This window comes from Lipophrys pholis (assembly GCF_963383615.2).
Source record: "Lipophrys pholis genome assembly, chromosome: 5".
NCBI lineage: Eukaryota > Metazoa > Chordata > Actinopteri > Blenniiformes > Blenniidae > Lipophrys > Lipophrys pholis.
The window spans coordinates 27,850,401-27,877,363 of record NC_137628.1 but is presented as its reverse complement, the minus strand read 5'-3'; the positions used below and the strand labels follow the sequence as shown (position 1 = coordinate 27,877,363).

At 42.1% G+C, this 26,963-nt stretch overlaps 1 protein-coding gene across 1 annotated transcript in view; it reads left to right on the top strand.

Annotated features, from left to right (window-relative positions):
• Nucleotides 1–26,963, top strand: part of LOC308110328 (protein sidekick-1-like) — a gene marked incomplete at its 5' end in the record, with an annotated part of 289,129 nt that overhangs the window by 246,260 nt on the left and 15,906 nt on the right. Inside the window, 9 exons of the mRNA XM_080464568.1 lie at nt 2,075–2,261; nt 3,384–3,482; nt 8,326–8,520; nt 17,742–17,943; nt 22,370–22,473; nt 22,636–22,706; nt 23,511–23,643; nt 25,817–25,873; nt 25,957–26,058. Of these exons, the coding sequence (XP_080320694.1) occupies nt 2,075–2,261; nt 3,384–3,482; nt 8,326–8,520; nt 17,742–17,943; nt 22,370–22,473; nt 22,636–22,706; nt 23,511–23,643; nt 25,817–25,873; nt 25,957–26,058 (1,150 nt within the window). The remainder of the gene's footprint in view (nt 1–2,074; nt 2,262–3,383; nt 3,483–8,325; nt 8,521–17,741; nt 17,944–22,369; nt 22,474–22,635; nt 22,707–23,510; nt 23,644–25,816; nt 25,874–25,956; nt 26,059–26,963) is intronic.

The following is a 26,963-nucleotide window of genomic DNA, read 5'->3' as shown; positions in this document are numbered from 1 at the left end:
GTGTAATGCTGAATTTTGCACCGCAACAGTAAAACGAAATCAGAAACAAGAGAAAAATGTAAGATGGGATATGCCGACATCTGAGTGAAGTGCACACAATTGATGATTTGTGATCATGCTGAAGGAAGTCCGGCCAGCTACGGGAGACGGCACAACTCCATGTAATCAGGAAACATCTTGGGAGTTTGTCACAGTTGAGCTGTTACTATGTGTGCACTGTTTTGCAATGCGAGCTTTGTAAATGAAAGGTTTCGTCTTATAATGAGGATTTCGCATTCAGACAAACACGATATCTCCCTCTTCAGCTGCAAAGTGCTCCACTTTCTTGCCAATCTAGTTGCTAACTGAGGCGTCCTGTGGTTTGCAGGTTTGTCAAAGCTTTTTCTTCATTATTGGAAAAAATGGCTGCCTGCTGTGGTCAAACATGATGCAGTGAGAGCTGGAGGTTGTTCAAAGCTTCAGGGAGCGCTTCTGTTGGGTAATAATTATAGATCTATACCTTCCATCCAACTACTCTTTTAAAAAAAAAAATATATATATAAAGTATCCCTGTGGTTAGCTGTAGTTTTGTGCTTTTGTTTGGTTGCGTACAGTCAATTCGTTACAACTGCCTGGTTCATTTTGAAATAGGAGAAGAGATCTATGCAAATAGATCTACAGTCAGGTTCTTTGATATTTATAGCTTCTTTTATGTACAAATAATCTGGTGTTCCTTTGATTTCAATGGTTTACCTCTGTTTTAAAAGCCACGAATGCTGATGATGGATAGATAGATAGATAGATAGATAGATAGATAGATAGATAGATAGATAGATAGATAGATAGATAGATAGATAGATAGATAGAAAGAAATGATAATGCAAGAGTCAGCGATAAAAACATACACACACAATTTAAAAAGTACCTGAAATAAAATATAGAATGTATACATACGGGTGCAGTAGTGCAGTGCTTGAGAATAAATATGTTATTGCACATGTCCCACAGCAATTGCACATGTGAAAGGCGAGTGTCTGCATTTACAGTCCTCTGTTTAAAAGACATAGGAAACCTAACATACAGGTACTCTAACATATTGAGCTGCTATCTCCCTATGAACCTTATGGAAAGCTGTTTTTGTACACTTTTCCTGAACAGCTACTGAAGCCCTTGTTAACTAGGATGAGTGCATCTTATTTCTTCCAAATTTGTCACAAATAAAGCCGCCAGCCTGTTTCCCATCCCAAAGCTTTTATTGGAGAGAAGTTCACTTTACATGCGCAGTGACTAATCGAGCTGAAATCGCTCAGTAAACAGTGGAATAAGGCTGATGTCTGACTGCACAGTGAAGCAAGAGAGAAAAGGAACTCCAAAACTCCAGGATCCCAAAACTTGATTCAGACTAAAGCAGGCTGAGACTGTAGTGAGCTTTTTCTTTCTTGGCTTTGGTGCAGGTCAGGAATTTGTCTCCGTGAGGCTCCACAGGGAACACATGTCAGGGTTTTCTGACAAGCCTATGTAGAAAAATGCTTAAATACAAAGGTTACCAGGCTGAAAATCTGCATTATCTTTCATATCCAACAATTGTTGTGTGTTTATCGCTGCTCTTTGAAGGGCGTGAAACACAGTTTACTCCACTTATTTTATGTTTTAAAATCAGTTTTTCAGTGCCGGAGTTGCAATTAGGTTATGGTTAAGCAGTTTAGCTGTTTCTCCTATGGATAATGCTGAAGTCAGTGTCTGTCCATCTGGAACACCTTCTTTTTTTTTTGTTTTTTATTGTTTGGACTATAAGCAGAAAACTGGAGTACACAGAGAAAACCCACACACAGATAGAGCATTCAAGCCCTATATTCTGTCTGTGAGGTGACAGCGCAAACCTGGACAAAAACATGCAACTTCTTTTATTGGTTGATCTTTTTCACATATTCTATTTGGTATACATTGACAGCCACACAAATTGTTCGATAACAGCCACTTTATCAAAGCCCTTGCAGACACTGTGAGGAAAACTGTGAATTTGTTAATTGATTCGATATCTTTTCTTGACTGTGATTCCATGTGTGAAATGTTTTGCTGGTGTCGCTGTGTGCAGGTGTTGTACAACCAGAAAGACTCGGAAGATCCCCCCAGTGTTCAGGTGGCAGAAGGTGAGGCGAGTGTGTCGCTGCTCCTCGGGGTCCTCCAAAAATACACCGTGTACGTGCTGCAGGTGCTGGCGTACACGAGGCTGGGTGACGGCCCCCTCAGCAACCCCATCCTGCTCAGAACCAAAGAAGATGGTACGATCTTTCTCTTTACCACCGAAGACAAGAAAGTGAAATTGATTTCAGTTCATTTTAGCAACACATAGATTTGATCTCAACTGGGCAGGATAAGTGAAATTATAGAAGAACTTGTAAATATAGGCAACACCAAATTCCCTTTTTTTATGTGAAGTAATACACTATTTGTCTGCCAGTTTCACTTAAACGATGCCACCCCAGTGGACAAATGTGGTACAGCATAAGAAAATATTGTTATTTTTTGACTTTGCAGGTCAGATTGGAAGCTATGGCAGGCTAATTTTGACGCCCTTTTTCTCGCACCTTTGGCTGTTTCTCACCTCTGTAGTTTTTTCTCACCTCTACTCGTCTCTGCTCTCAGCACACACATGCGGTACGGGGTCATTTCACATGTCTGGTCATGGACACCGGATCGCTTCAGTTACAAACATCTAGTTATCACTGTAGGCTTTTCAGGAAGGAAGAAATTGGTTCTTTTGAGATAATGTAATACAAGTGCAGACGAGCGCGCAAGAGATTTCAACACTCACACACAGACTCACACACTCCGCAGTCATCCTCTATCAAACAGTGTCACGTATGAAAAGTTTTTCTCATTTCAGGATGAAACAAGAACATGGAAGTCTATTCCTGACAATGTGTAATGAACTCTCATCCTGTCTGTCATACACGCACTGTACACTCACACACTCTCACACACACAAGCCATGACATTGACATGCATGTGCTGGTCTGGAACATGTACTTTAATCAAAAACAAAGCCGGGACGAGGATGAAAGAAAACGACATTTTCTATTTTGCGTCTTTTACAAGTGGCTAGATGTGTCACACTCACGTGTGTGTGTGTGTGTGTGTGTGTGTGTGTGTGTGTGTGTGTGTGTGTGTGTGTGTGTGTGTGTGTGTGTGTGTGTGTGTGTGTATGGGGGGGGGCTAACATATGTGCATACAGCTGTGCATCTCTGTGCCATCAAACCAACATATTTGAATATACGAGCCAGATGCTGAGCTGCTCTCTTGCAGCGTTCTTTGTGTGCAGCTCTTTTCACAGGTATTTCATTCCTGTATATTGAAACTGTTTCATTCTGCTACCAACTCCCATCTCTCCTTTTTCTCTCCAGTGCCAGGCCCCGTTGTCAGGATGGTGTTTCCAGAGGTACGATTGTCATCGGTTAGGGTGGTTTGGCAGCCGCCCACGTTTCCCAACGGCATCATATTAGGTACAAACAACATAACACACACACACACACACACACACACACACACACACACACACACACACACACACACACACACACACACACACACACACACACACACACACACACACACACACACACACACAGACACGACACTCGACGTTTCAAAGAATTTATATATTGTTAGACTGTGGTTTCTGCTTGTTATGGGAATGCATTTATTTTCAGTTACTGAAGGACAGCTTAAAGAGGGAGCCATTGAGCAGTTTTAAATGTGCATGTACACACACACACACTGCTGTGATCATTCAAGGGAAGGAAGGAAGTAAAAGCCGTAAAATGGAAAAGAGCTGATTCTGTTTTAGCTTTCAAATGAGGGTCAGCTTTCTCCACTTAACTGCTGAAGTTTGTTTGTGTGTGTGTGTGTGTGTGTGTGTGTGTGTGTGTGTGTGTGTGTGTGTGTGTGTGTGTGTGTGTGTGTGTGTGTGTGTGTGTGTGTGTGTGTGTGTGTGTGTGTGTGTGTGTGTGTGTGTGTGTGTGTGTGTGTGTGTGTGTGTGTGTGTGTGTGTTTGTATATCTCAGTTACCAAAGCTGTGCCTGGAGAAAGGGCTGCTGCAGGTGCTCGAAACACTTTTCCAAAGTGAGAATTAGTAAGAACAGACTAATGAGGGAAAAGAGAGGTGAGAGAAATGTGTGAGCTGCTGAGCTGGAAACGAGGAGAACAGAAGGGGAGAGACGGCGCAGAGGAGATGCATAGAGGTGAGAGGAGGGACAGGTGTGCCTGTGCATGTGCAATGGAGGTGGGGTGAGGGGTAAATTTGTGCTCTCAGTGGGGGAGGGAGTCAAGCAGGACAGTTTGAGTGATGTGTGACTGTATTGTTAGGGGGAGGACATTTAGTGCGACACCACTCTGACAGAAGGATGAGCGGGAGGGCAAATCTCTCTGACAAACACACACACACACACACAGTTGCTGTCCTGCTGTGTCCTTGCTGAGCACGATGTGTGTGTTTATGCAGATACAAATAACTATAGTGTACCTGGTCTCTTAACTGTCCATGACCGCCTCATTTTTCTTTGGACTCTCCCCATGGGGGCCTCACACAGAAGGTGGACACAATAATAACATGAGCAGATATTTCATTTGGCTTCTCATAACCTTTCTATGCGTACACTGTTCACGCGCTTGCACACACACACACACACACACACACACACACACACACACACACACACACACACACACACACACACACACACACACACATACACACACACACACACACACACACACACACACACACACACACACACACACACTCACACACAGTCGGGACATGGCGTTGACTTACATTCGTTTCCTGCAGACCTATTCAAATCACAGCTGAGCTACTCCTTGTCAAACTTTGAACTTCAGGTGAAATATTATTCACTTTTAAAAAAGTACTCGGTGAGCTTATGTAATATCGCTAACATTGTTTGGGACCAAGTCTCAGCAGCATCATTTTCACACTAACGAAACAAAAACCTTTTTAGTTTGATTCCCTCGTGTGTATACTGACACAAGGAAATGATCACCATCCCCATGGCAACCAGCATGTTCCCATGGAAAAAATTAATTGGCACAACAAACAATAATGTAGTTCCACATGTTTGACCTGGAGTCAGACGTAGACACACAACTGAAGGAGGCTATAATACACTTTCATTACGTCTGAAACGCGGCGTGCCAGGTGATGACAAAGCTGCGACTTAGCCTCAAACGTATATGTTTGTGGGAGCAGGTGTGTCTGCCAGTGCTTGGCTTCAATGTAATGCTTTGGCAGATTAGACATTGGAGAGGGAGTTGGCAGCCTTCCTTAGGGGCTATCTGATGGGGCCTTTAAATTAAATGAATTCTCAGAAATTAGCCTACAGAGACAAAAAAGAGGAGCAACAAATAGCAGACAGTGGACATACTAGTGAGGCACCAAGTCTATTTTTCTTTTTTTTTACTCTTGATTTGCAATTGCAGTGCTTCAAGTATCCAGAGGAAACGTCCACAGTTTTACAACATTGGGTCTAATTGGTATTGACATTTCAAAGTTCCAGTGTGACGTCAGTCACACCATGTGTTTTTGCATCACTTGCTGCACTAAACTCCCTTCCACACTAACTTTTGTATATTCTCAAAAAAAAAAAAAATTTCCTCACCAGTTCTTGCAATAATTGTACAAACTGTATCAAGAACCGCGGTATGAATGCCTGCATTAGAAAATGCTTCGGTTTGGTGTTCACATTTATGCAGAGAAATCCAAAACCCTGGCCAACTGTTTATTACTGTGAAAGTCTAATCAGGGATTCGTAGATAATTAGTTTCTCTATGCGAGAAGGAAAACATTAAGGGAATATCACAAATTAAAACTGTGGCAATAAACAGTGAATTAGAAAAACCCAATCAAGTCATCAATATTCCCTCTAAGTTCAATTAGCGCATCCATAATCTTGGCATTTGCATCTTTGGGGTTTAGTGAACCTAAAATCTAATATGAATATAGTACAAAACAATCCATTAAACAGTCACAATAAAGCATGAAATATTAAACAAATTAACTATGAATGCATGCATCAGAAGCCCATATTCTGACTCACATTAGGCTTGTGCTTTGAACTTGTGTTTTGAGGAAACTGTGTTTCACGTGCGTGCGTGCGTGTGTATTTGTGATACCCCAGCAGTATATTTGACCACTCAGTGGATAACGATGTTCACAGACCTTTCGCTAGGTGAAACCATAGCAGACACACCATAAACACACACACACACAGTCCCATCTTACATTTGTTGAAAAGCGCAGTGCGAATGTTTCTGTGAGTTTCATACCCATGCTGTAGTCGCTTTCCCATCCAGCGCCCACACTGCTCAAATAGCAGAAGTGTTTGTGCACTCGCGAGCGCCCATAGGCGTATTGGTCGTCTGTGGTCAGGCTGGTGTGGCAGCGTATTGCTGTCCCGAGGGAGCAGAAAACAATTGCATGATTGATCGCACTTGTTCTTTTGAAGGTGCAGAGCACCTTGTGCTCACATAGACATGGAGCTCCCGACCTGAAGCTGGTAGAGGAGTCTGTTCTCTGACTTCATCAGACATTTGAAGCATTTTCGAACATGTGTGTGTCTGATAAGCAAACAAATGGTTTGCATTTAGTGACAACAGCAGGATGTTGTCCATCACAGGGTGCAGAGAGTGGTCCAATCAGTCACATTCACAACTACAGGCAATTAGAATGAGCAATATAGTAACTTATACATTCCTTCACATTTCCTCCAAACTAACAACTATATGGCTAATAACCTCTGCATACATAACCCATGAAATAGCTGAAGCTTTGGTATGAAAGTGATGACGGCGTCTGCTTTAAACCTCTCATAATCGAAGAAAATGAGAGAAACAGTATTTGTGTGAATAAATTACTGATACGGTTTGCTGCACTGCGATTCTTACATAACTAACGTTCCAGTAAATCGAGGGCGGAAGTTTTTGTTCTCTATTAGATTTCAATATGTTCATCTAACAGCATGTCTTTGAATTGTGGGAGTCCTCCATGGAAAACCCACACATGCACAGGGAGAACATGCAAAAGGCCCACAGAGGCACAGCGCCTACATGAACAGCCACCTGCAGTTAGAAGATGGTCTTTGAAGCTACAGTACGTCTACAAGTACTTTGTAGCACTGTCAGTACTTGAGATGTGCATTCATTCAAGCTGTTTCTGTATCGACAAAGATGAGATGAGTGAAATCCATTGAACAGATAAAAGTGAGACTATGTATGCTGGCAGAGCTCCGTCAGGAAGTTTTATACTAGGAAGCGGTGTGCAGTAAGGTATTTACCGTGAATATTAAATCTCATTGAAAAGAGAAGGGGGGGGGGGGCTGTTGTCACTATTGTTACACACTATCTCCGTGTAGCAGAGATTTAGCATCCTGTATGTGACTGCAGCGATGCCTTAATGATATTCACTACAGAGCATAATGCTGTGCTCTGACCCAATTGTTTCTGTGCAAGAGGATTTGTGATGTAGCTGTTATCCAATAATCTTCCACACCCGGCATTCATATTAACATACAGTCAGACTATCTGATGAGATTATCACCCGCACAACCAGATTAGGTGCCTCCAAGCAGATTATTATCCTGACAGTCTCGGTGTGAAACAATCACAACTGCGTTGTGTTTCGGGATGCAGGGGAGCACTCAAGGGTGCACTTGTGCTTTGTGTACGATACAATCTTCATAATAAGAGCCTTTGTGAGGAGGCCACTGGATTGTGGAAAGCCTGGACGAGGATCAGCAGTTTGAGTGTGTTGAAGGATGTTGGTGTTATTACATGGCCTGCTGCACATGAGACAGAGAAAGTGACAGAAGCAGTGTTCACCACGGGTCACAGCCAAGGGTACAGCAGTGAGCTTGTATGTTTCTATAATGTCTGTATAGGGGAATGTGTGAGAGCCCAGCGGTGTTCAGTGTCCAAGTTACAACTTTGTCTTTGTGAAACAGAGAGCAAAGGCACAGCATCAATTACATCTTCATAGAATGGAAATGAGGTTTTAAAGGCAGCAGAATAACGTGTTTGTTTGTGTGTTTTATTGTGGAAATGAGGCTTTGTGCTGTGGCTCTGCGGAGCCATGTTTCCAGGTTTTGTTTTTTGGTTTTTTTTGGGGTTTTCTTTTTTTTTCTTTCTGCTATTGTGTTGTATTTGATTCCCGCAGGCTCTGTGATCCAACGTAGACTACAAAGACACACACAAACACATTCACACGCTAGGAATTTCTCACAGATATGAACCGCTTCCCTCTGCCTTCTGTCTTCCCTTCTGTCCCCTCACCAGGCTACCAGATCTCATACCGCCTCGACAGCAGGGACCCTCAGCGTTGGACCACGGTGGAGGTGGGCTCCAACGCTCGCCAGTTCACCGTCACAGGACTCTCCTCCGAGCAGAGCTACGTGTTCCGACTCACCGCCCGCACCGCCGTGGGCTGGGGGGAGGAACAAGAAGCCCTGGTTGTAACCACTGAACGGCGAGGTAAAGAACACACACACACACGTTCTTCAGGACCTCTATTTGTTTGTCTAATTTGAACCACTTCTGGTCAAAACAGAACATGAACCCGACCTGAATGGTCACTCAACCTTTCACTTTTGGGGGGCAAATGTGAAAAGTATTGAACACTGCATTCACAAACTATTCTGCACTGCAGTGTGCGAGGCTTCCAACAGGGCTCTTTTGTGTGGAGCTGTCAGAGCAGCAACAGATCCCATCAATAAAGTCAGTGATGATAACTGAGACGTCTCCGGAACGGTTGACCAAGCTGCTCTCTGAATTGTGTGAGAGTTGCCTTTTTGAGAACCATGAAAGAGGAACACAACCCAAGAACTTCCTTTTCAGACCCTCTCCGTGATTTAACACTCCAGTGCACACCCGGCCACACCCGGCAGAAAGGTTAACGAGGTGTCGGAGGCAATAAATTTAAGCCTTTCATTCAGAGAGGGCAGTAAAACTCCACTGTCAAGCTCAGTCTTCGGTTACACTTCAATGACGGCTGCGTTTGCACATGCGTCCGGCTTAGCAGCCGTCCAAAGTGGGCCCGAGTCATCGTGAATGCTCTGAGCCGTCCCTGAGCTCTCCCTGCGATGCTGAGTCAAAATATCTGCAGTGACAGCGTCCTGCAGAGACACATCTCTTGCTATGTTCGCAGCAAACAGCATGTGGTTGATGGGTCGCTGATGGTGTTGCCTGTAGTCGAGCACGATGGGAAAAAAAATCAATGTCAGCTCTGTGTGTGTGTGTGTGTGTGTGTGTGTGTGTGTGTGTGTGTGTGTGTGTGTGTGTGTGTGTGTGTGTGTGTGTGTGTGTGTGTGTGTGTGTGTGTGTGTGTGTGTGTGTGTGTGTGTGTGTGTGTGTGCGTGTGCGTGTGTGTGTAGACAAGGTAGAGTCAAAATGTTTTCTGCTCTAGAAGCTGATGGGGAAACTGAGCTGAGAGGACTGCTACGTAGTGTAAACCAATATATTGTAATTTCATCATTGTTATAGAATTTAAAAAAAATGCTTTACAGCGTTGCTCCACACAGAGTAGAAGCAATTTACAGTAAATAGGATAAAAAAGAATTAAACAATTAAATCCGTAAATTACAGAATAGGATATTAATGTATAAATATTAGTATGTGCGTATGATATAAATGTATTGAAGTAAATAAAAATAGCTATATTGCTGAGCAGTGACTGTCAGCTGCAGACTGAGAAAAACTATCAAAATGATTTATCTAACAAATTCTCATCAATATATTCTTTATTGACTTTGGATTGCAACAGATGATAACAAAAACATGTTTAAATGTGAAAAACTGAAGTGAGTCCTGCATTAACCAAAAAACTGTGGTGTGCGACAAGGCGAGTGTAAGTTATTTGTGTTTCACTCTTGATGCATGAGAGTTGGCAGCCCGGCTTTACTTAGCCTCCAAAACACATTTATTCGATGTGTTTGGTCCAGGTTGCTGGAGAAGTAGCACTAATGACTAAAAGGGTTGGGATCTATCAAACAGGGCCCCCGTGAGCCATCAGCTTAAACAAGTTCCTGTCAATTGGGTAACAACTACAAGTTTAACATTTACTGTGGCTGAGGAAGGAAAGACTAGCAAGGTAAATGAGACCAAACCACCAACAACACTTTATAATACATGTTTTCAAACACCCCCAAAAATATATCCTGTGAGCACAGTGTAAGAGCCTAAATTACAGTTTTAGGCAATGATTGTCGTTTAGCTGCGAGAGTACGCCAAAATATTGGACTGCCTGTGAGCAATGTTATCACAAAGGACTCATTGTCCCTCATAGTTTATGTGCTGTGTCTGACGAAGTACTACACTGAGGGCAGAGTTCAACTAGAATGAAGCAATGTAAGGTCGACAGCTTTGACCTCTTGTCTGTTAGTTTAGCTGTTGTCCTGCAGATACATTGTGCACATGTCCAGCATCTCATGTGAGACTCGTTCATCAACACCACTTTTTTAAAGGACGAGTACAAGTACAAGTACTAACCTTTAGCTACTTGCCGATACTGAGTACAGATACGAGTACTTGTTAAATGCCGTAACGCCTAATTCATACTCCACATGCACCTCTGCACCGTGCCTGAGTCGAAGCTACGCGCACCTCCAACGGTCTTACAGTCTACAGTACACAGAGGCCAGTACATTGCGTTTATCTACACGCTGCCCGGCAAATAAAATGTGATAAATGAAGCAGAATAAAACTGAAAATCTGTGAGGTTTTAAGCAGGCACAAGCTGATTAATGCTATTAATTTTACTTGGGAGTTCCAAAATACCATTAGAAAGTTATATGATGGGAGAGAACCATATTTATTGTGTAATTATTTAGTTTTTCTTTTTTTTCTTTTTTTTAATGTTCGCTTGATGCACACTTGCTGGAAAATTTCTTTCAAGGATCCCAGATCCAGAAGAGTCTGTGCAGCCTGACTTAGAGGTGCAAAGCACCAAGGATCGTGTGAAGTCAGAGAAATAAAAGCAAAAACGAAATCTTCAAGTGTTGCATTGAGGCAAGTAATCAGTCCTACAACGTCCTGCAGTTTGTGATTGTCGACACACGGAGTCATTGTTACTGGGGGCTAAATGTTAGCACACAATAAAAAGTGTGACCTTTTTCAGAACGTGGGACATTGATATAAAAAAGGGGGGGGGGGGAATGACATTTGAAAACTTTGGCAGACTTGGCAGTACCGTGGAAATTGAAGTTGCCAGGTATCAGCCCCCCTGCAGAGCGATAATGAGAGTCAGGAGTTTAATGACCTGAGGGTACGGGCGACAGTAGTCAATTAAAGCGGGATGTGTTGCTTGGCCGAGTCCTGAGGTTTCGTGAAAAATTGATGATTAGACAAAAGAAAACTTGTGGAGTTGAGTCTGTTCGTGTCATTATATCCCTGCTGAGTCTGACTGGATGAGTCGCTCCTTTGACCGTCTGTCTCATAACACCGGTTACTTTCTCAACGTGATCAGTCGTGGGCTGGTTGGAACAGACCCCTTTTCAAAGAATGGCGAACGGGACAAAAAGTCATGAATCTAAGCTTCTAAGCTCGTGTAATTACTGTTGATCAATACTTCCATCAGCACTACGCCATTATGATAATTTAGTCCTGCAGTGCTGGAAAAATGCCGCTCGTCTTCCAGTAACATTTCATCTCATTTTAGCAGTGATCGACCTCGTCACAAACGATTAACTATTTTAAAAGAAGAGGCGAGAGTGGTACAGTCGGGGCATGTGTTAAGGTTCAGTGGTGAACGTAACTTTCCTGCTCTTTTGTCTCTGAGACACAAAGAAATAGATGCTCCATAGAAAAAGCTGGCCACTGACGACCCGAAAGGAGGATGGGGTTTTCTTGTTCTCATTGCAGTGACTTGACTATTAAACAGGTAAAAGCCAGTGAGTCACACGCTTCTTTTTTCCTCCAATTTGGAAACAAGTAAAAAGTCAAGGTTTGATCCCGCTCAGATTCAGAGGTCGTGATGCTTTTATCTCATCTTGTCTAGACTTGTGCACCACTTTTTCTTCTGGTTTCAGTCAGTCGCTTTCATGTCTTCGGCTCATTCAAAATGCAGACGCCAAAGGATTCCGAAACCCCCGTACTTTAATATCGGTCCGCTTTTATATTTTACATCTGTTTTTACTGAGCAGGATCAGGGACAAGAAAAGTGTTGAGATACTTCACCAACCAAGCTGACACACCTGAGGATGGCGTGTTTATCTTTGCATTGGGTAACAGAGGGGTGATTGTAAACTACACCATTAAAGTTCTTTTTTACCAAATCATCAGTGAGAAAGATAACACAGGGCAGGATGCAAACGTAGCCCTGGGCGATGTACATTTCAAGGCAGGTAAAACAAATAAAGTAGGAAAGTGGATGCAATGAAATTGTGAAAAGATGATTTCCTGACAATAGACATACAGCTAACATTAAAAGATGCTCATGGTTCTTCTGTCCTTAATTAATTTTTGTGGAAAAACTGCTGGTTTGAAGTCAGATTAAAGAAACATGGGAAGAATCTGGTGCAGCTTATGTTTTATATGTCCACCAAAACATTTCCCAAAACTGAGTCAAGGCAACAAAAGTCCCTGATGTAAGAATGAGGAGAGACAGTATCGACCAAGCTAAATCACACAATGTGACCTGCTAAATGAGCTGACAACTTAACATCTTTTTCCTAAAAAGAGGCAGGATGGAGTTTGGCCTGTCGTGACCACGTCAATTTATTGTTCAGTCTGCTGAAGCATAAGAGATTAAACTCAATATACTCGGTGCAGATGAGCAAAAAACGAGGATGAAAAGGGACAAAATGTCACACCAGGATAGCTGGTTAATTAAAATGAAACAAGGGGAGATTCAAAATATTACAATATGTATTCAAGTACCGTGATTAATTTAAAAATGCAAATTGTTTTACTAAAGTTTGTGATTTATAAGCAGAAGTTCTGTTAAAATAGTCTGCCAAGCTGCAAATTCACAGTGTGATAATGAGATAAATGTGGATCATGACTTTTCTTTATTACCAAGATCATTTTATATGCATCCCAGTTCTTTTTGTATGGACAGATAATATTCTGACAAAGAAATTGCACATATTAGTTTCATCAAAGTATAAGTCAGAACACAATAATTTGTGTTCAGCAGTATGTGCACATCTATGTATTATATTAGTTAGGTTTTATTACTCAATCATCTTCTAAAACTGTGGTGTGTGTAAACAGATCTAAACATCACATATCATTTCTACAGTTGAGTAAAATGTTTCACCTACTGTAGCCCCACTGATCTTGGGTGTTCCCCAAGGCTCCGTCCTTGGTCCGTCATTGTTTTTTCACAAGGCTACACAAATGCAGCATAAAAGCTGGTATTAAAAAAGAAAGTCGTATTTGTAGCTGTTAAAGGATCTCTCAGAAATGAGTTCTTTTCTTTCTCAAGCTGATACACAGAGGTCATTATCAGAGTTAAACCAAACCACAATTTCACGCTTTCAGCCAGCACTAAAGATGTGGCTCCTGAGGTTTTGTATAAACACTAGTAGATCACTTGAGTCTTCTTTTAGACTTCTCACTGATATTCATCCATCAATCTTCTATATCGCCTCATCCACAAGACAATGGACGAGGCAGGGCACACACTCGACCAACTCGCCAGTACATCACAGGACAAAGACAGACTGACACACAATCACACTCAATTTCACCTCAACAGGCAATTTAGAGCCAACGAATACCCTCAAGCACATATTTTTGGACTTTAAACCATGACACTAGCATGTGGCCCCATCAATCTGTTTGTTTTGGAGATTTTATAGATCACATTCAAATCGATCACCTTTTGCATTTGTTAAACCTGAGTGGGTCAGATTTTAAATCACAGATTTTAGATGTGTTGAAGGTGAAATTCAAATCCATTTTATTTCAGGGGAATCATAGAGCCCCATATAACTTGGAATGTCCCTGATCAGTACAATAACAGCATAATAGCAAGAAGTCCCAATGTTTCCCTTCTCTTTATACCAAGATGTCTGTGTACTTTCTGCAAAAGCCCACATTTAATGAAACACCTCCTTGCAGCTTTTTGATGATGCCTCCAACTGCAACACACTCATATTTTTTGGACTTTTGCGTCATTGTGTCTTCAAATGATCTAATAATCCTTTCTACCACAGTGTATCTCATCAGGCTAATGTCGGGAAACCATGTTGCCTCTTTGATTACGTGTTTTCATAAGTTCACCCACAAAGAACGACCGTGCTCTCTCTAGTTCAGAAGTTACACTTGACATGTATGTATGTTTAACAGCTTTGTTTTATAACAGTTTTCATGCATATTGATATAATGGAAAGTGCAGAATATTCAACTGATGCAGTGGTGATATGATAAAACGTGTATGGAGAAAAAAAAACTGTAAATAAAAGAATGTTTTTTTGTGGAATTAATTAATTTAAATATGAATTTTTTAAAAATACATTGGAATGTACAAATGCATAAAATGTCGAAAATAAAGGGTTGTACTGACCCTTTATTTTCGTGTTAAAATAGAGCTGAATTTAATCACAAATACGAAGTCACAAAAGTCATCAAGGGGAATAATACACTGAAATAACTACAAATACGTATAAAATGGCAGACTAACAAGTTTTAAATGAAATATAAATATAGACGTACCTCTTAGCTTAAAGTTGAAGGTTCTGGTTTATCTTTTCAATTACAGGGTTTCTCTCACGTTGTGTCAACATGTTTGTGTGCTCTTCTGATTAAAAACAGTTTGAGGAAAAACTGATTTAGGTGACCGGTGAGTGGGTGACTGACCACTTTTCAACTAAAGCAAAAAGACCGTCTAAAAAGAGATTGACAGACATTTGTAGGTCTATGTTGGCAAACAAATAAATAACTTATAGTTCTCCTGTTTTCCATCGTCGCAGCATCATGTATGTCTCATCAGGACTGAATACGAAAAGAGCCCTCATCAAAACGTGTCGTTGTGGGTGAATATCTCTCTGCGGAAACCTAGAACCTCAACGCGAGATACTCTGTTCAGTGCCATCAGCCTGTGTAGTGCATTTTAATTGGATCAGATATCATAACATCCGCAGCATCATTATCAGCATTTCTTGAGAATAGAATTCAGTGGATCTCTGTTCCACTTCAGTAACATAATGACCCATTCTTGCATTGAGATAGACAAAACTGCCTAATAGAGATTTCTTTGTGATGAGGCTGAGGAGAACAACTTAATCCCTGAAAAAAGAAAATTGGCTTTTTGAGTGTGGCTGAGAGGCCACACATCCATACGTAAGAGAGGAAACCACGAGTCCATCCAGAGTGTATTATTTGCGCTGATGTTTGTCTCCAAGACACTGATAATTATAATAAAATGGACATGACCGTGTGTCTGTGTGTGTAGGTATAGTCAACCCTCTGTCTTTCCTTTTCGTCCATTAATGTCTGAGTTTTGCTATTCAGCGCTTCCCTCCAGCCACACTCATCTCCTTTCTTGTGTAGCATGTTAGTGCTGAAAGGGCAGCGCTTGTTCACACAATTATGAGTTTATTATCAGAGCATGATCTTAACTGGGGAACAGAACAAGAGGAGAACAGACAGGGACACAGAGATCGTATCAGGAAAAACAAGAGAGAGGGCAGCGAATAGTCAAATTTTGAAAGAACAAGGGATGGGGGCTGTTCGAGGGAAGTGGGAGACAAATAGATTTGAGTCAAATTACTTGTGATAAGGATGAATGAAGGGAACAGGGCCTGCATGACTGTCGGTGTGCGTGTGGCTGCGTTTGTGTATGTTGGAGAAAATAATTGCAGATTAATTAAACTTCAGAGGGAATCGATGATGCTTTTATTTCTAGACCGAATCGATAACCTGATGTCCCTGAAATTAGACAGTTATGCCCCCAGCTGTGTGTTTTGTTTTGGTTTTTGGGGTTTTTTTTGTGGAGGGGGTATGTGCGTGCATGTCTACTAATCACTCAGCCACTATGAACACAGTCGTACAAAGATACAGACTCCCAGAGCCATCTTTCATCTTGTAATTGAATAGCTTAGACACAAACACATGCACACACACACACACACACACACACACACACACACACACACACACACACACACACACACACACACACACACACACACACACACACACACACACTCACACATACACACACACACACACTCACACACACACACACACACACACACACACACACACACACACTGGCAATCTGTTGTGAAATTGGTTCTTTGATGCAGCAGTTGGATGACTTGTTCCATTGTAATCTGTGTGTATGCTGTAACGCTCCTCTCATTCCACATATGACAGAAATAGTGGCTGCCTGTGACTTGTTTGACTAATTATCTATGGTATATATGGTATATTGTCTAGGACAGAAAAAAAGTGCATTTAGCAACAAAAAAGCAGCTAATAAAAAGAAAAAAAAACTTAAGTCCATGTATGTAGTGACATATCGAAGATTTAACTGTGTTCTCAAAGTACCTTCTATAAACATTTGGTGAACCACAAAATACTTCCTAATAAACATCTTAATCTTCATAACTAGAGAAGACAGGTTTTACCCTTCTACAATTCTACTAGTGATAAATGATTTGAACTTAACACGGAAAAAAACATCACAGCAACAAAGCAGATGACAGGAAGGATCACTGCATGTGGTGGCGAGGTGCCCCACATTAACCATAATAGAAAGGTTGACTATCAGTGAAATGTACTCACAGTACTCTCTGAAGATTACTTAACAACTTCATTGCTCAGGCACATTGATTCTGATTGACGAAGTTGTTTGCTCTCGATGTGTATGTGACATATCCCATTATTACTGCAGTTAATGTCTCTACATGAACAGAGAAATTTCTTCTCCTTGAGAAAAAATAAATCTAAAACTAATCATACTTTATTAATCCCTTGGGGAAATGACATCACTCTTTTCAAGAATTGTTTTCTCGAAGATGCCACCTACTTTTTTTTTTTTTTTTGTCTCCACCCAGGAGTTCTTCAGTAGAGTTTAAGATTATGGGATTACTTATAAGTATTTGCCAGACGGAAGAGCTCAAGAGTATAAAAACCATGTCAGAATCATTTGTTTGTTAGAATGAGTGTGCCCAACAGACTGATGCAATGTTCTTCAAAAGTCTGATTTTGTTAAAAAAATAAAAATAAAACAAATCAATCCAAATGAAAACAAATTAGGAAACAATAAAATATCAGTGCAGCCATTCAAAAAAAAAAAAGAAAAGAAATAAGTCCCGCTGGCAGACGTCCCCACAGTGCTAACAGAACTCTCAGAGGTACTGGATATTATTCTGTACACACTTCATGTAACTCCCAGTGGACAATAAGACAGGATCCACCCTGGACATGTCAGCCTTCCATCATAACACACACACACACACACACACACACACACACACACACACACACACACACACACACACACACACACACACACACACACACGCACACACATACTGTAGAATAGTTCAGCCCCACAAGATTATGAGCGCCTCTTCACACCACCTCCGAATGTCTTTCAGAGTATCAATCAAGATGTGAAGTAAATTTGAACTGATCTGGAGATTTTTATTTCTCACCAAGTGTTCCGTAGTTGTTTGCACGCCCTTCACATGACCGTCACTGTCTCCTTTTTTCATGTCACATCCTCCGACCTGACTCCGCAGAGCGTCCCCAGCCGCCCAGGAAGTTGTCCGTTCCCCAAGATGAGGTTGAATCTCGCCGCCTCCGCGTGCACTGGGTGACCGGAGGCTCGGGCTCCTCGCCCCTCAGATACTTCACTCTGCAGGTCAAAGAGCTGCCCAGCGGGGACTGGAGCATACACAGCGCGGACATCCCACACAATGTGACCTCCTGGACTGCTGAAAGGTACACACACACAGACAAGGCTGCTTTTAAGGCCACAACATGGCGAACATGTCAAGAGAATATGTCGATTTATGGAGCCGGGCAGTGTTTAAGGAATGAGCCACAATGCTGGGTCTTTTGAAATAATGATCAGTTCTTGCAAAAATGATGTCAGATCATTCTTAATAAGACAGAATAAGGTGTAACAGCTTCTCTTTTGGATGGATGAAAACTCAGGTGTCAGAACAGATGCAGTCACAGGTGCCACCAGCTTATTTTTTTTCACATGCACACATTTTCATATTCAACAAGCAATAAGAAGGACAGCTCACTGTCGTATGAGCAGGCTGTGGTGTACAAACACAGCAGAGCACATGAGAAAAAGGACTGAATGCTAATCAACCAAGTCATTAAAATATACTGGCACCAGCCCCAGATACCAATCGTGAGGATTGGGACATCCTTTTTCCTCATGAAAAACAAGCCAGCTTGAAGTAATAACATTATAAAGTGTCTTGTGTCTGGAATCAATAACTTATCTCAAACGTCGCTGAAAGTAGAATTGAATAATACAAAGTCTGAATATTTTACTGTCGCTTCCGTAGAGCTCCCTTGGTCTCCCCAAGCCGGGATTTTATTCTAAAAAGCTTGTCTCAAAAGGTCACTCAGTCTCAAAGACGACCGACAGCAACCGTCAAGAAGCAGAAAACGGCGAACCATCAGTGCAGCCTTCAGGAAACTAGCAGGAGCAGATGTCTCACTGACAGACGCCCACACAGCACAAACAAAACTCCACAAGCACCATACATACAGCTCCAACCTGCTTCTCCCCGAGGTCAGGTCTCAGGATGCAGAGGAAGTTTACCATTCATATGGTGGAGAGGAGAAGGTGTTGGATACTCGCCCGACATAACAGTGCCTCATGACACACTGAGCGGTTGTAGGAAGTGTTAAATAATCCAGTTTAATGGACTTTAGCCTGCCGGAGGATGAATGATACAGCTGGTCTGAAAGAGCCAAACTGTCGTCTTCTTTGCTGCTCATGAACCTCAGACTTCACATTCATAAACACTGGGTTTGTCAGCATATTTATTAGAGTGACGTGGCTCCACAAAAGGCACATCATGAACTAAAACTAGTCTCAGATTGTGTGAAATGACAAAGAAATTTCTTAAATTTTTTGTCTTGTGTTTTTCGGTTACTTGCTCATTATTATTGCAATATTTGTTTTTTTCTCTTTCTTAAAAATTTTTTTTTCAAAACTCATTCATGCACTGAAGTTTACTAATTCAGCATCAAATACATTTCAAACTGTCATCCTATATTACACAATTGGCTCCTGAAGATATCCATCAAATCCCAAACCCTTTACTTCAAGGTGCTTTGACATTAAATATGTGAACATCCATAAATAGAATATCCCATCACGTGTTCGTTAAGGGGAAGTAGGAATAAGCTTGGAGTCCAAAACAGGACTGAAAGTGACAGTGTGATTTGGTTTTGTTCCACAGACCTAATAGAAATGTTGTCGAGCCTGTCACGTTGGACTTCAGTTAGTTAAAGCAATCCGTAACAATCTTGTAATGTTTATGCGTCCCCTGGGAGACCAGTGGACAGAGCAAGACAAGACGCTGCACAATCAAAGCAAACAACAAAAAATCAGGACACGGAGAGAAAAGTTTTATTTGTTTAGAAGCTAAAAAAAGAGAAAGAGATTTGTTGTGTGAAGAAAAGACGTTCGCCAGGGAGAGCAGCGTAATCATAATTAGTGCATGAAAAGGGGAGGATCTCAGTCACCTAATCACACAGTCGCAGCAGGAGCCTCTCTCTGTTTTCTGTCTCTAAATACCTGTATTTTTTTTTTATCTCCTTCCCTCTCTGCCATCAGTCTTGTGTTTGTTTGTCCGCTTTCTGTCTGCACTGCAACTTTTACTTTTCATCTGTCATCCTTCTGCTTGTCGCCACCTTCTCCCTTCCCCTCTCTGTCTCCATCAATCACCAGCCATTGCTTTCAAAGCCCATGTGAGTTTTATTCCTTCAAGTATCACTGCCTTCTCATCCTGTGAAGAAGTGGGCTTTCAGTCTTGCTGCTTGTCCTTCCTCTCTAACCCTCCTTCTGTGTCCCTCCGTCTCGTCGGTGACGCTGTTATTGTGACAGCAGGTGATAGCGGTCAGGCTGGACGTCTACGCCAACTTTCCTGACAGCCCGAAGCAGCAGGCCCGCCATGATGCTCCACCTGTGTGTGTGTATGTGTGTGTGTGTGTGTGTGTGTGTGTGTGTGTGTGTGTGTGTGTGTGTGTGTGTGTGTGTGTGTGTGTGTGTGTGTGTGTGTGTGTGTGTGTGTGTGTGTGTGTGTGTGTGTGTGTGTGTGTGTGTGTGTGTGTGTGTGTGTGTGTGTGTGTTTTATTGGTGACTGCTCCTCGGCGAGTTATCATCACAGGGGCTGTTTGAGATGCTGAAGAGTGTTTTCTTGCAGTGTGTTTGCACCAGTCTGCCTTGGGGGGGGTCTATCTGCCGGGATGATGGTGGCGCTGCTGCTGTTGTTGTTTTGATGACGTTTGTCGGGCGCGTTATAACACCGAATGTTCTCATTATGGTGCCGGATGGTGGAATTAGCTCATATCTCCACATGCTCACGCTCATACTTGCTTGTTATCTATCCTTAATTGTTGTTTTCCACCGAGACATCTTTGAAACCACAACATCGAGGTCCCCAGTCACACACACACACACACACACACACACACACACACACACACACACACACACACACACACACACACACACACACACACACACACACACACACACACACAGAGTCAAACATTGTCCTTAACATCCTCCCTGTGCTGTTGGTACCCCACCCCATCTCAGTTGGGGGCTTTGATGTGCTATTCCTACGATACCCATAACCCCATAGGGCCTTTTCCTGTCCCTCATTGAGCCCAGCTCATTATTATACCACAAGACACTTGAGCAGCTCTCCTGTCGCCTGCTGAATTTCTAACTGGGTCCTCTGTAGTCTCCCGGGCACTCTGTAAATAAAGTCTAGAAAAAGACCTTGCAGGTAGAAGTACGAGCAGGAGTGGAATGAGTTCTTGTTAGAAATTATTAAATTGCTCCTTTTAGCTCCTGCTAATAACAGGCTGGATCAACTAGAAACAGAGAAAAATGTTTTTCCTTCACCCGTCCATTCTAAAGTTGAATCAATTTCCCACGGTGTGAAGGCGAGGGTTCGTTTGAGGTGTTGACATGCTAAAAGGCACATTTGTTCAGCTGTGTGTGTGTGTGTGTGTGTGTGTGTGTGTGTGTGTGTGTGTGTGTGTGTGTGTGTGTGTGTGTGTGTGTGTGTGTGTGTGTGTGTGTGTGTGTGTGTGTGCGCGCGCGACAGAAAGCGGCTCCAGAGTAAAAGTGTTTTGAAAAAATGACTGATGTAAATTGTTATTCTGCGCTTATTAATGCACTCACCTTGGACAGAGGAGAAATGCAGATGTTGTGGTAGTATAGCAATAAAAAATACTTTGGCAGCAAAGACAATTAAGAGGGGTGCAAGGTAATTATTATTCAAGACCCCGTCTGGTCTTCCAAGGCCACTGAGAGAGCAAAACATGTCTGAGAGTCAAGGAGAAGGTGGTTTTAGAAGAAAAGTTATACCGAAAGTGTCAAAGCTACTCGGCAGAGTTTTTCGCCGCTCGTGGTTATGTGCCGTCTTTTAGTTTGTTGAAGACAAGGTTTGCATGGGTTCGAAAGAGTGGGGAAAATGCCGAGTTCAAAATTAAAACGACAGATTTTTTTATAAGCATGTGAACCATGTTAAAGATACACCAAACGTGTTTTATTGAGAGACCTTGAGCAGGAATTAAAAAAACCCATTTATTCTCACTTTAAATCTGTGATTGAGGTCTGTAATTACATTTTAATAAATCTTTTGCTTTCTGAACTACTTTCAGCTTTTATCACAATACTGCTGCCTCACCTTGAAAAACTAGTTATCAGATCAAACTTTCTTTATTTGGCAGATTCTATGCAGTTTCAGTAAAATTTGAAGTGCTTCAAAATGTCGATCATGAACTGGGAACTACGAACTATGACTGATCAAAGTTCAGGGGCCCAATACCCCTGCGGTAATGGAAACGCTGTTGTGTAAGGTTCTACTGTCTTTAACTTCCAGCAACAGACTGATCCATGCTGCTCAAGGTTTTTTCATGGCGTTGCGTTGTTGTCAGAGACCTATTTTTCAAAATAAACTGTGCTTCAAAAATTATGAAAAAATCTATTGGCAAAAAAAAAAGCTTTTTGCCCAGACCAGCTGATGTCCTTGCACCACGTACTTTCCTGTCAAAAGGACACCTTTTGGGAATTGATTCTAAAGCTTCACTCACATTTGAAAGACTTGTGTTTGGTTGTTTTTTCATCTCGTTATAATTCTAAAACTCTTCCCAACAGGCTGAAGCCGTTCACGTCCTACAAGTTTCGGATGTTGGCCACCAATGATGTAGGAGACAGTGTCCTCAGCAAAGAGACGGAGGCAGCTACAACTCTGCAGGACGGTGAGAAACTGCAGGATGGTGATTTAGCGTGGGAGGGAGTGAAGGGGGAAGAGTGGAGAATACATTGATTTTTATATCACAGCATAGTAGAGCTGTAAGGGAATGGTGAGCAAGTCTGTCTGTCTTTCTTCTAGTAAGTCTCCTTCTCTGTTTTCCTCCTAGTGCCGGATGAGCCTCCAGTGATTCTGACTGTAAAGCCGACAACAACTACCTCAGTGCTGGTGCAGTGGAAGGTATTTTCTTTAAATTTTTCAGATTTTTCAGACAAATCAACAATCCCTGAAACATGTGCACCGAGTGTGTAAACACGGACTCACACAATAAAACACACAGCCGGATTCCTGATTAATTATTTACTTTGAGCACAAAGCCCCTACAGACTCGCTTTTTGTGTGCATGTGTGTCCGCGTCTGTGGACGTAATTATCATTATTTATTGATACAGGAAAGGTCAGGGGGCTGCCAGCATAGACTGGAGGAGATGGATTGAGAAACAGACAGCGTGATGGACAGTCCTGGGTGGGAGAGAAATGCTGAGCTCTTAATGATAATACAGCGGCAGGAGAGATGTTCCAGGGCCAGAGCCTCCCACAGCAATCAGTGATGTCCAACAACTGAGGCGCAAACAGAGGAGAAGCTGCTGAAACAAATAATAAATACAGTGTGGCTACTTCACTGCATATCACTCTTCCTCTTCAGTTTGGATATGTCTTCTATTGTTTTTGGGGGCCTTATGTCCAAGCACTGGGAAGTTGTGAAAAACAAAGTCACCAGCAATTTCATCACCCTCTACAGGAGGGCCAAAGCTCCCAAAGCATCACTTTGCCTGTGCGAGTTACAGCCAGACCAATCCAGCAGCCCTTTAAAGTGGACTCTGCTGATAAACTACTGCTCCGCCAGCCTGCCAGCATCCTGCCTGTCACCTTCCTCTGCGGCATGGAAATGAAAATTAGTGCATGCTTCAGCAGTGTGGAAGTGGAAGCTCACTAACATTGTTTTTAAATGTGTCCTTGTGTGTGATTCTTTCAATGTTTGCAGCGCCCCAGTGAGGAAAGCATAAATGGGGTTCTGACTGGCTACAGGCTGTATTACAAAGAACTCCATGCCAACACTTCAGCCGAATCAGAAGTCCAGACAACCAAAAACAACACCACAAGTGCCCTCATTACAAGTAAGTAAGCCTTTTATACGCTATTAGGATGACGATGATGATGATGATAATGAATGTTGTGTTTGCGCCACTTGAACTGAACTTACACCAATTTATGACCAGAACCAGAGCAGATGAGATCAGTGCAGGTTTCACACTGCGGGGACTCTTCAAAATCATCTGAAAAACACACAATCCCATAAAAACACTCACAGATATCAAGTGAAGATGCCTATTTGTTACCCATTTTATACTCAGAGTCCTCTTAGTCTAGTTGATTCCAAGACAAGCCTGAAACCTTTAAAAGAGCTCTTGACTTAATTTAGAGTACTTCAACGCTGATTGCAGGTTTACCGCATGAAATTCTTAAATTATATATTTTCTGTCAATCTTTTGGTAGAGGTGGGGACAGAACAGGGGGTTGGGAGTAAGAGGGGATGGCATTCAACCAATGTCACGCTGTGGACATTGGTATTACGTTACCTGTACTTAAACCATTAGGACACTTTCAAGCCTCTGAAATTCCACTGAATTCAAATTCAGACTGTGGCAGACTTAGCGGAGGTGTTTAAGGTCTGTTGATTGTTGATTGATGACGACCAAGATCACAGGTTGTTTTCACGGGATTGAAGCTCAAATTGGCTTCATGAGTAATTTTAATTTACACCCATATTAAAGCGAAATATGCAATGAATTCTATCATAGTGTGTCTGATAGCTCAATAAAATACTCAGGCTAACAAGCGCTACACAAATAAAGAGAAAAGTTTTATTCTGCTGTGTTGAACTAATGAACATAATATTAGAATCCAAATATGTGATGAACCTGCAGTGTTTCTATTTTTAGATTGCATGATATGACACCTTCGGGATGGGAACTAACAGTGTGGCTGGCTAATGTTGCTGGAAAGGTGGTGGCAGGGGTTGTTAGTGTGTAAACTTCCTCCAAATCCAATAAAGAGCAGGACAGAGCTGCTAACACCATCCTCAAGTCTTACAGCATCCAGGATGAGTTTTCACACAGTGTTAAAACACTACACCTCCTCTCCAGTCCTCAGATGCTGAGTATTGATCCTACTCCAGCTCCACAGACACAGCTTCCACATTTGGAGTTATCCAAACCTCCACAGGCGTGCTGTGCCTCCTTGCAGTGGTTGAGCTACAAGGGAGAGCTTTAGTGATCCATCAGCTGCTGCTGGATTTTAAATACCGTAATCACAGGGTGGTGTAGTGGTTAGTGCGGTCGTCTCGGAAAACCCCCTGTTTGAGTCCCGTGGACTTTGCATGTTCCCTCTGTGCATACGTGGGTTTCCTCCGTGTTCTTTGGTTTCTTACAGTAGCTTCAAAACAAAATTAGGTGTGCGTGTGTGTGTGTGCGTGTGTTTGTGTGTGTGTGTGTGTGTGTGTGTGTGCGTGTGCGGGTGTGTGTGCGTGTGCCATGAATGCCACCTGCTCCGCAACACTTTATAGATGTGAAGCTGCTGTTCTGAAACCCTTTGCTAAAAAATTTTATTTTTTAAAACAAAAGGTGGAATAAAGAGTGCCTGTAATTTTTAAAAGCACAAAATGTACAAAAAGGGTTGATTCAAAGGGGGTCTTTTTCATTAAAATTTCTTCCTGCAATTTTTGTTTGTTTTTAAAGTGGCTTTAATCAGCTGACGTACATGTCAGTGATTAAAAGCTGTGCAGACCAGAGGGCAGAAATGTGTTTTCACAGCTGAGAGCAGGGATGAAATGTGTTTTCTGTGAGGGAACATCAAGCAAATGGCCCTCACTGGACACTTGTTTTCTCATGAGGATGTGGTCACTGCACTGTAACACTGCAATAATAAAATATTATCATGCAGTGTGCAGCTTGAAGTGTTTTATAGTCGACCGAGTGTCTGCTCGACAAGATTGGCAGTTGGATAATTTTGTGTCAGAGAAAGTCCAATGAATCTGACAGGCGCACTGAACCGTGAAAGTCTTTGAAACGTTCTCCTCTTTAATATCAGTGATGTAATTGAATGGCATTATAATTGTGCAATTTGTTGGTGAGTTTATAAACATTTCTGTATTTACTTTGCGTCTGTCTGTCTCTCTCTCTCTCTCTCTCTCTCTCTCTCTCTCTCTCTCTCTCTCTCTCTCTCTCTCTCTCTCTCTCTCTCTCTCTCTCTCTCTCTCTCTCTATCTCTATCTATCTATCTCCCTCCAAGGCAAGAGCACCTTCAAGACAGTCAGCAGTGCTTCGCTCACAGAGTTCGAGCTAACTCGTGAGTTATTAACGACACGGCTCGATGTTGATTGCCCCAACTTAGTAAAGCTGTTGTTTGAAGTCTTGGTTTTATTTTTGCAGAACTGAAGAAATTCAAACACTACCAGATTGTCATGACAAGCTACAACATCATCGGAGAGAGCCCGCCCTCCGCTCCCGTGGAGGTGTCAGTTGGTGAAGCAGGTAGGCGAAAGCCCTAAGGTTGGATTGAAGCGTGCTTTCTACACACGTTGGTAGTCAGTAAACGATGCCAGAAAAGTTGGTTGACATGTGTTAGTCAGGTTTCTTCTTTCTCCTTCGTTAAACATTAAAGGGAGAGCTGTTTGTGAAGCATCTAATACATGCGCTCCAGCAACAGACGTAGTTTCTTGAGTTTGTGCTTGAATATAACCAAGTGACAAGTTGAAGAACAATCCCACTCACAGTGTCCAAGGAAGGTTAAGGCCACCAGGACAGCTTCAGTGTTCCTTGGCATTGACTCCCTGAAAGTCTGGAGGAGAGATCAAAGCTTTCTTTCCCAAACTTGTTTCCCATTGGTTGTGGTTTGGGGTGTTTTTTCATCTCCTCGTCTCAGATATGTATCTATGCTTTGTGTCAGTTCAAAGAGAGATGGTTCTCCCTTCTCAGACAAAACTGAGATGTGAACCCAAAGTAATGGAAGCAAAAGAATAAAAAAGATGCTTGATCCCTTCTCAGAAGGAGCAAAGCATTCGCTTCTTTTTTTTAATCACAATTATGGTCTTTTGACACATTTAACCCTATCCAGTTGTCACTGACAAGTTATGACATGTATAAGTATTATATCCAAAACTCCTAGTCAATTTATGATATCTGAACATTTTAAAATTACCAGACAGCAGACAAATAGAGCCTTGCAACCATTTACAGTCATTACGGCTGTCCCCCGGGATCTCAGTATGCCTCACGCAAATAAGATCCACCAGTGATGTTTATTTTTCACAAAAGCTTTCAGTGCCATCAAAACCACACAGTAATATTGAATAACAACCAGATCTTGAAAGTTGAAGTTATATTAGAGAATGGGACAAAAGCACTAAGTCATTGCACATTTTGTTGCAATTGGACAT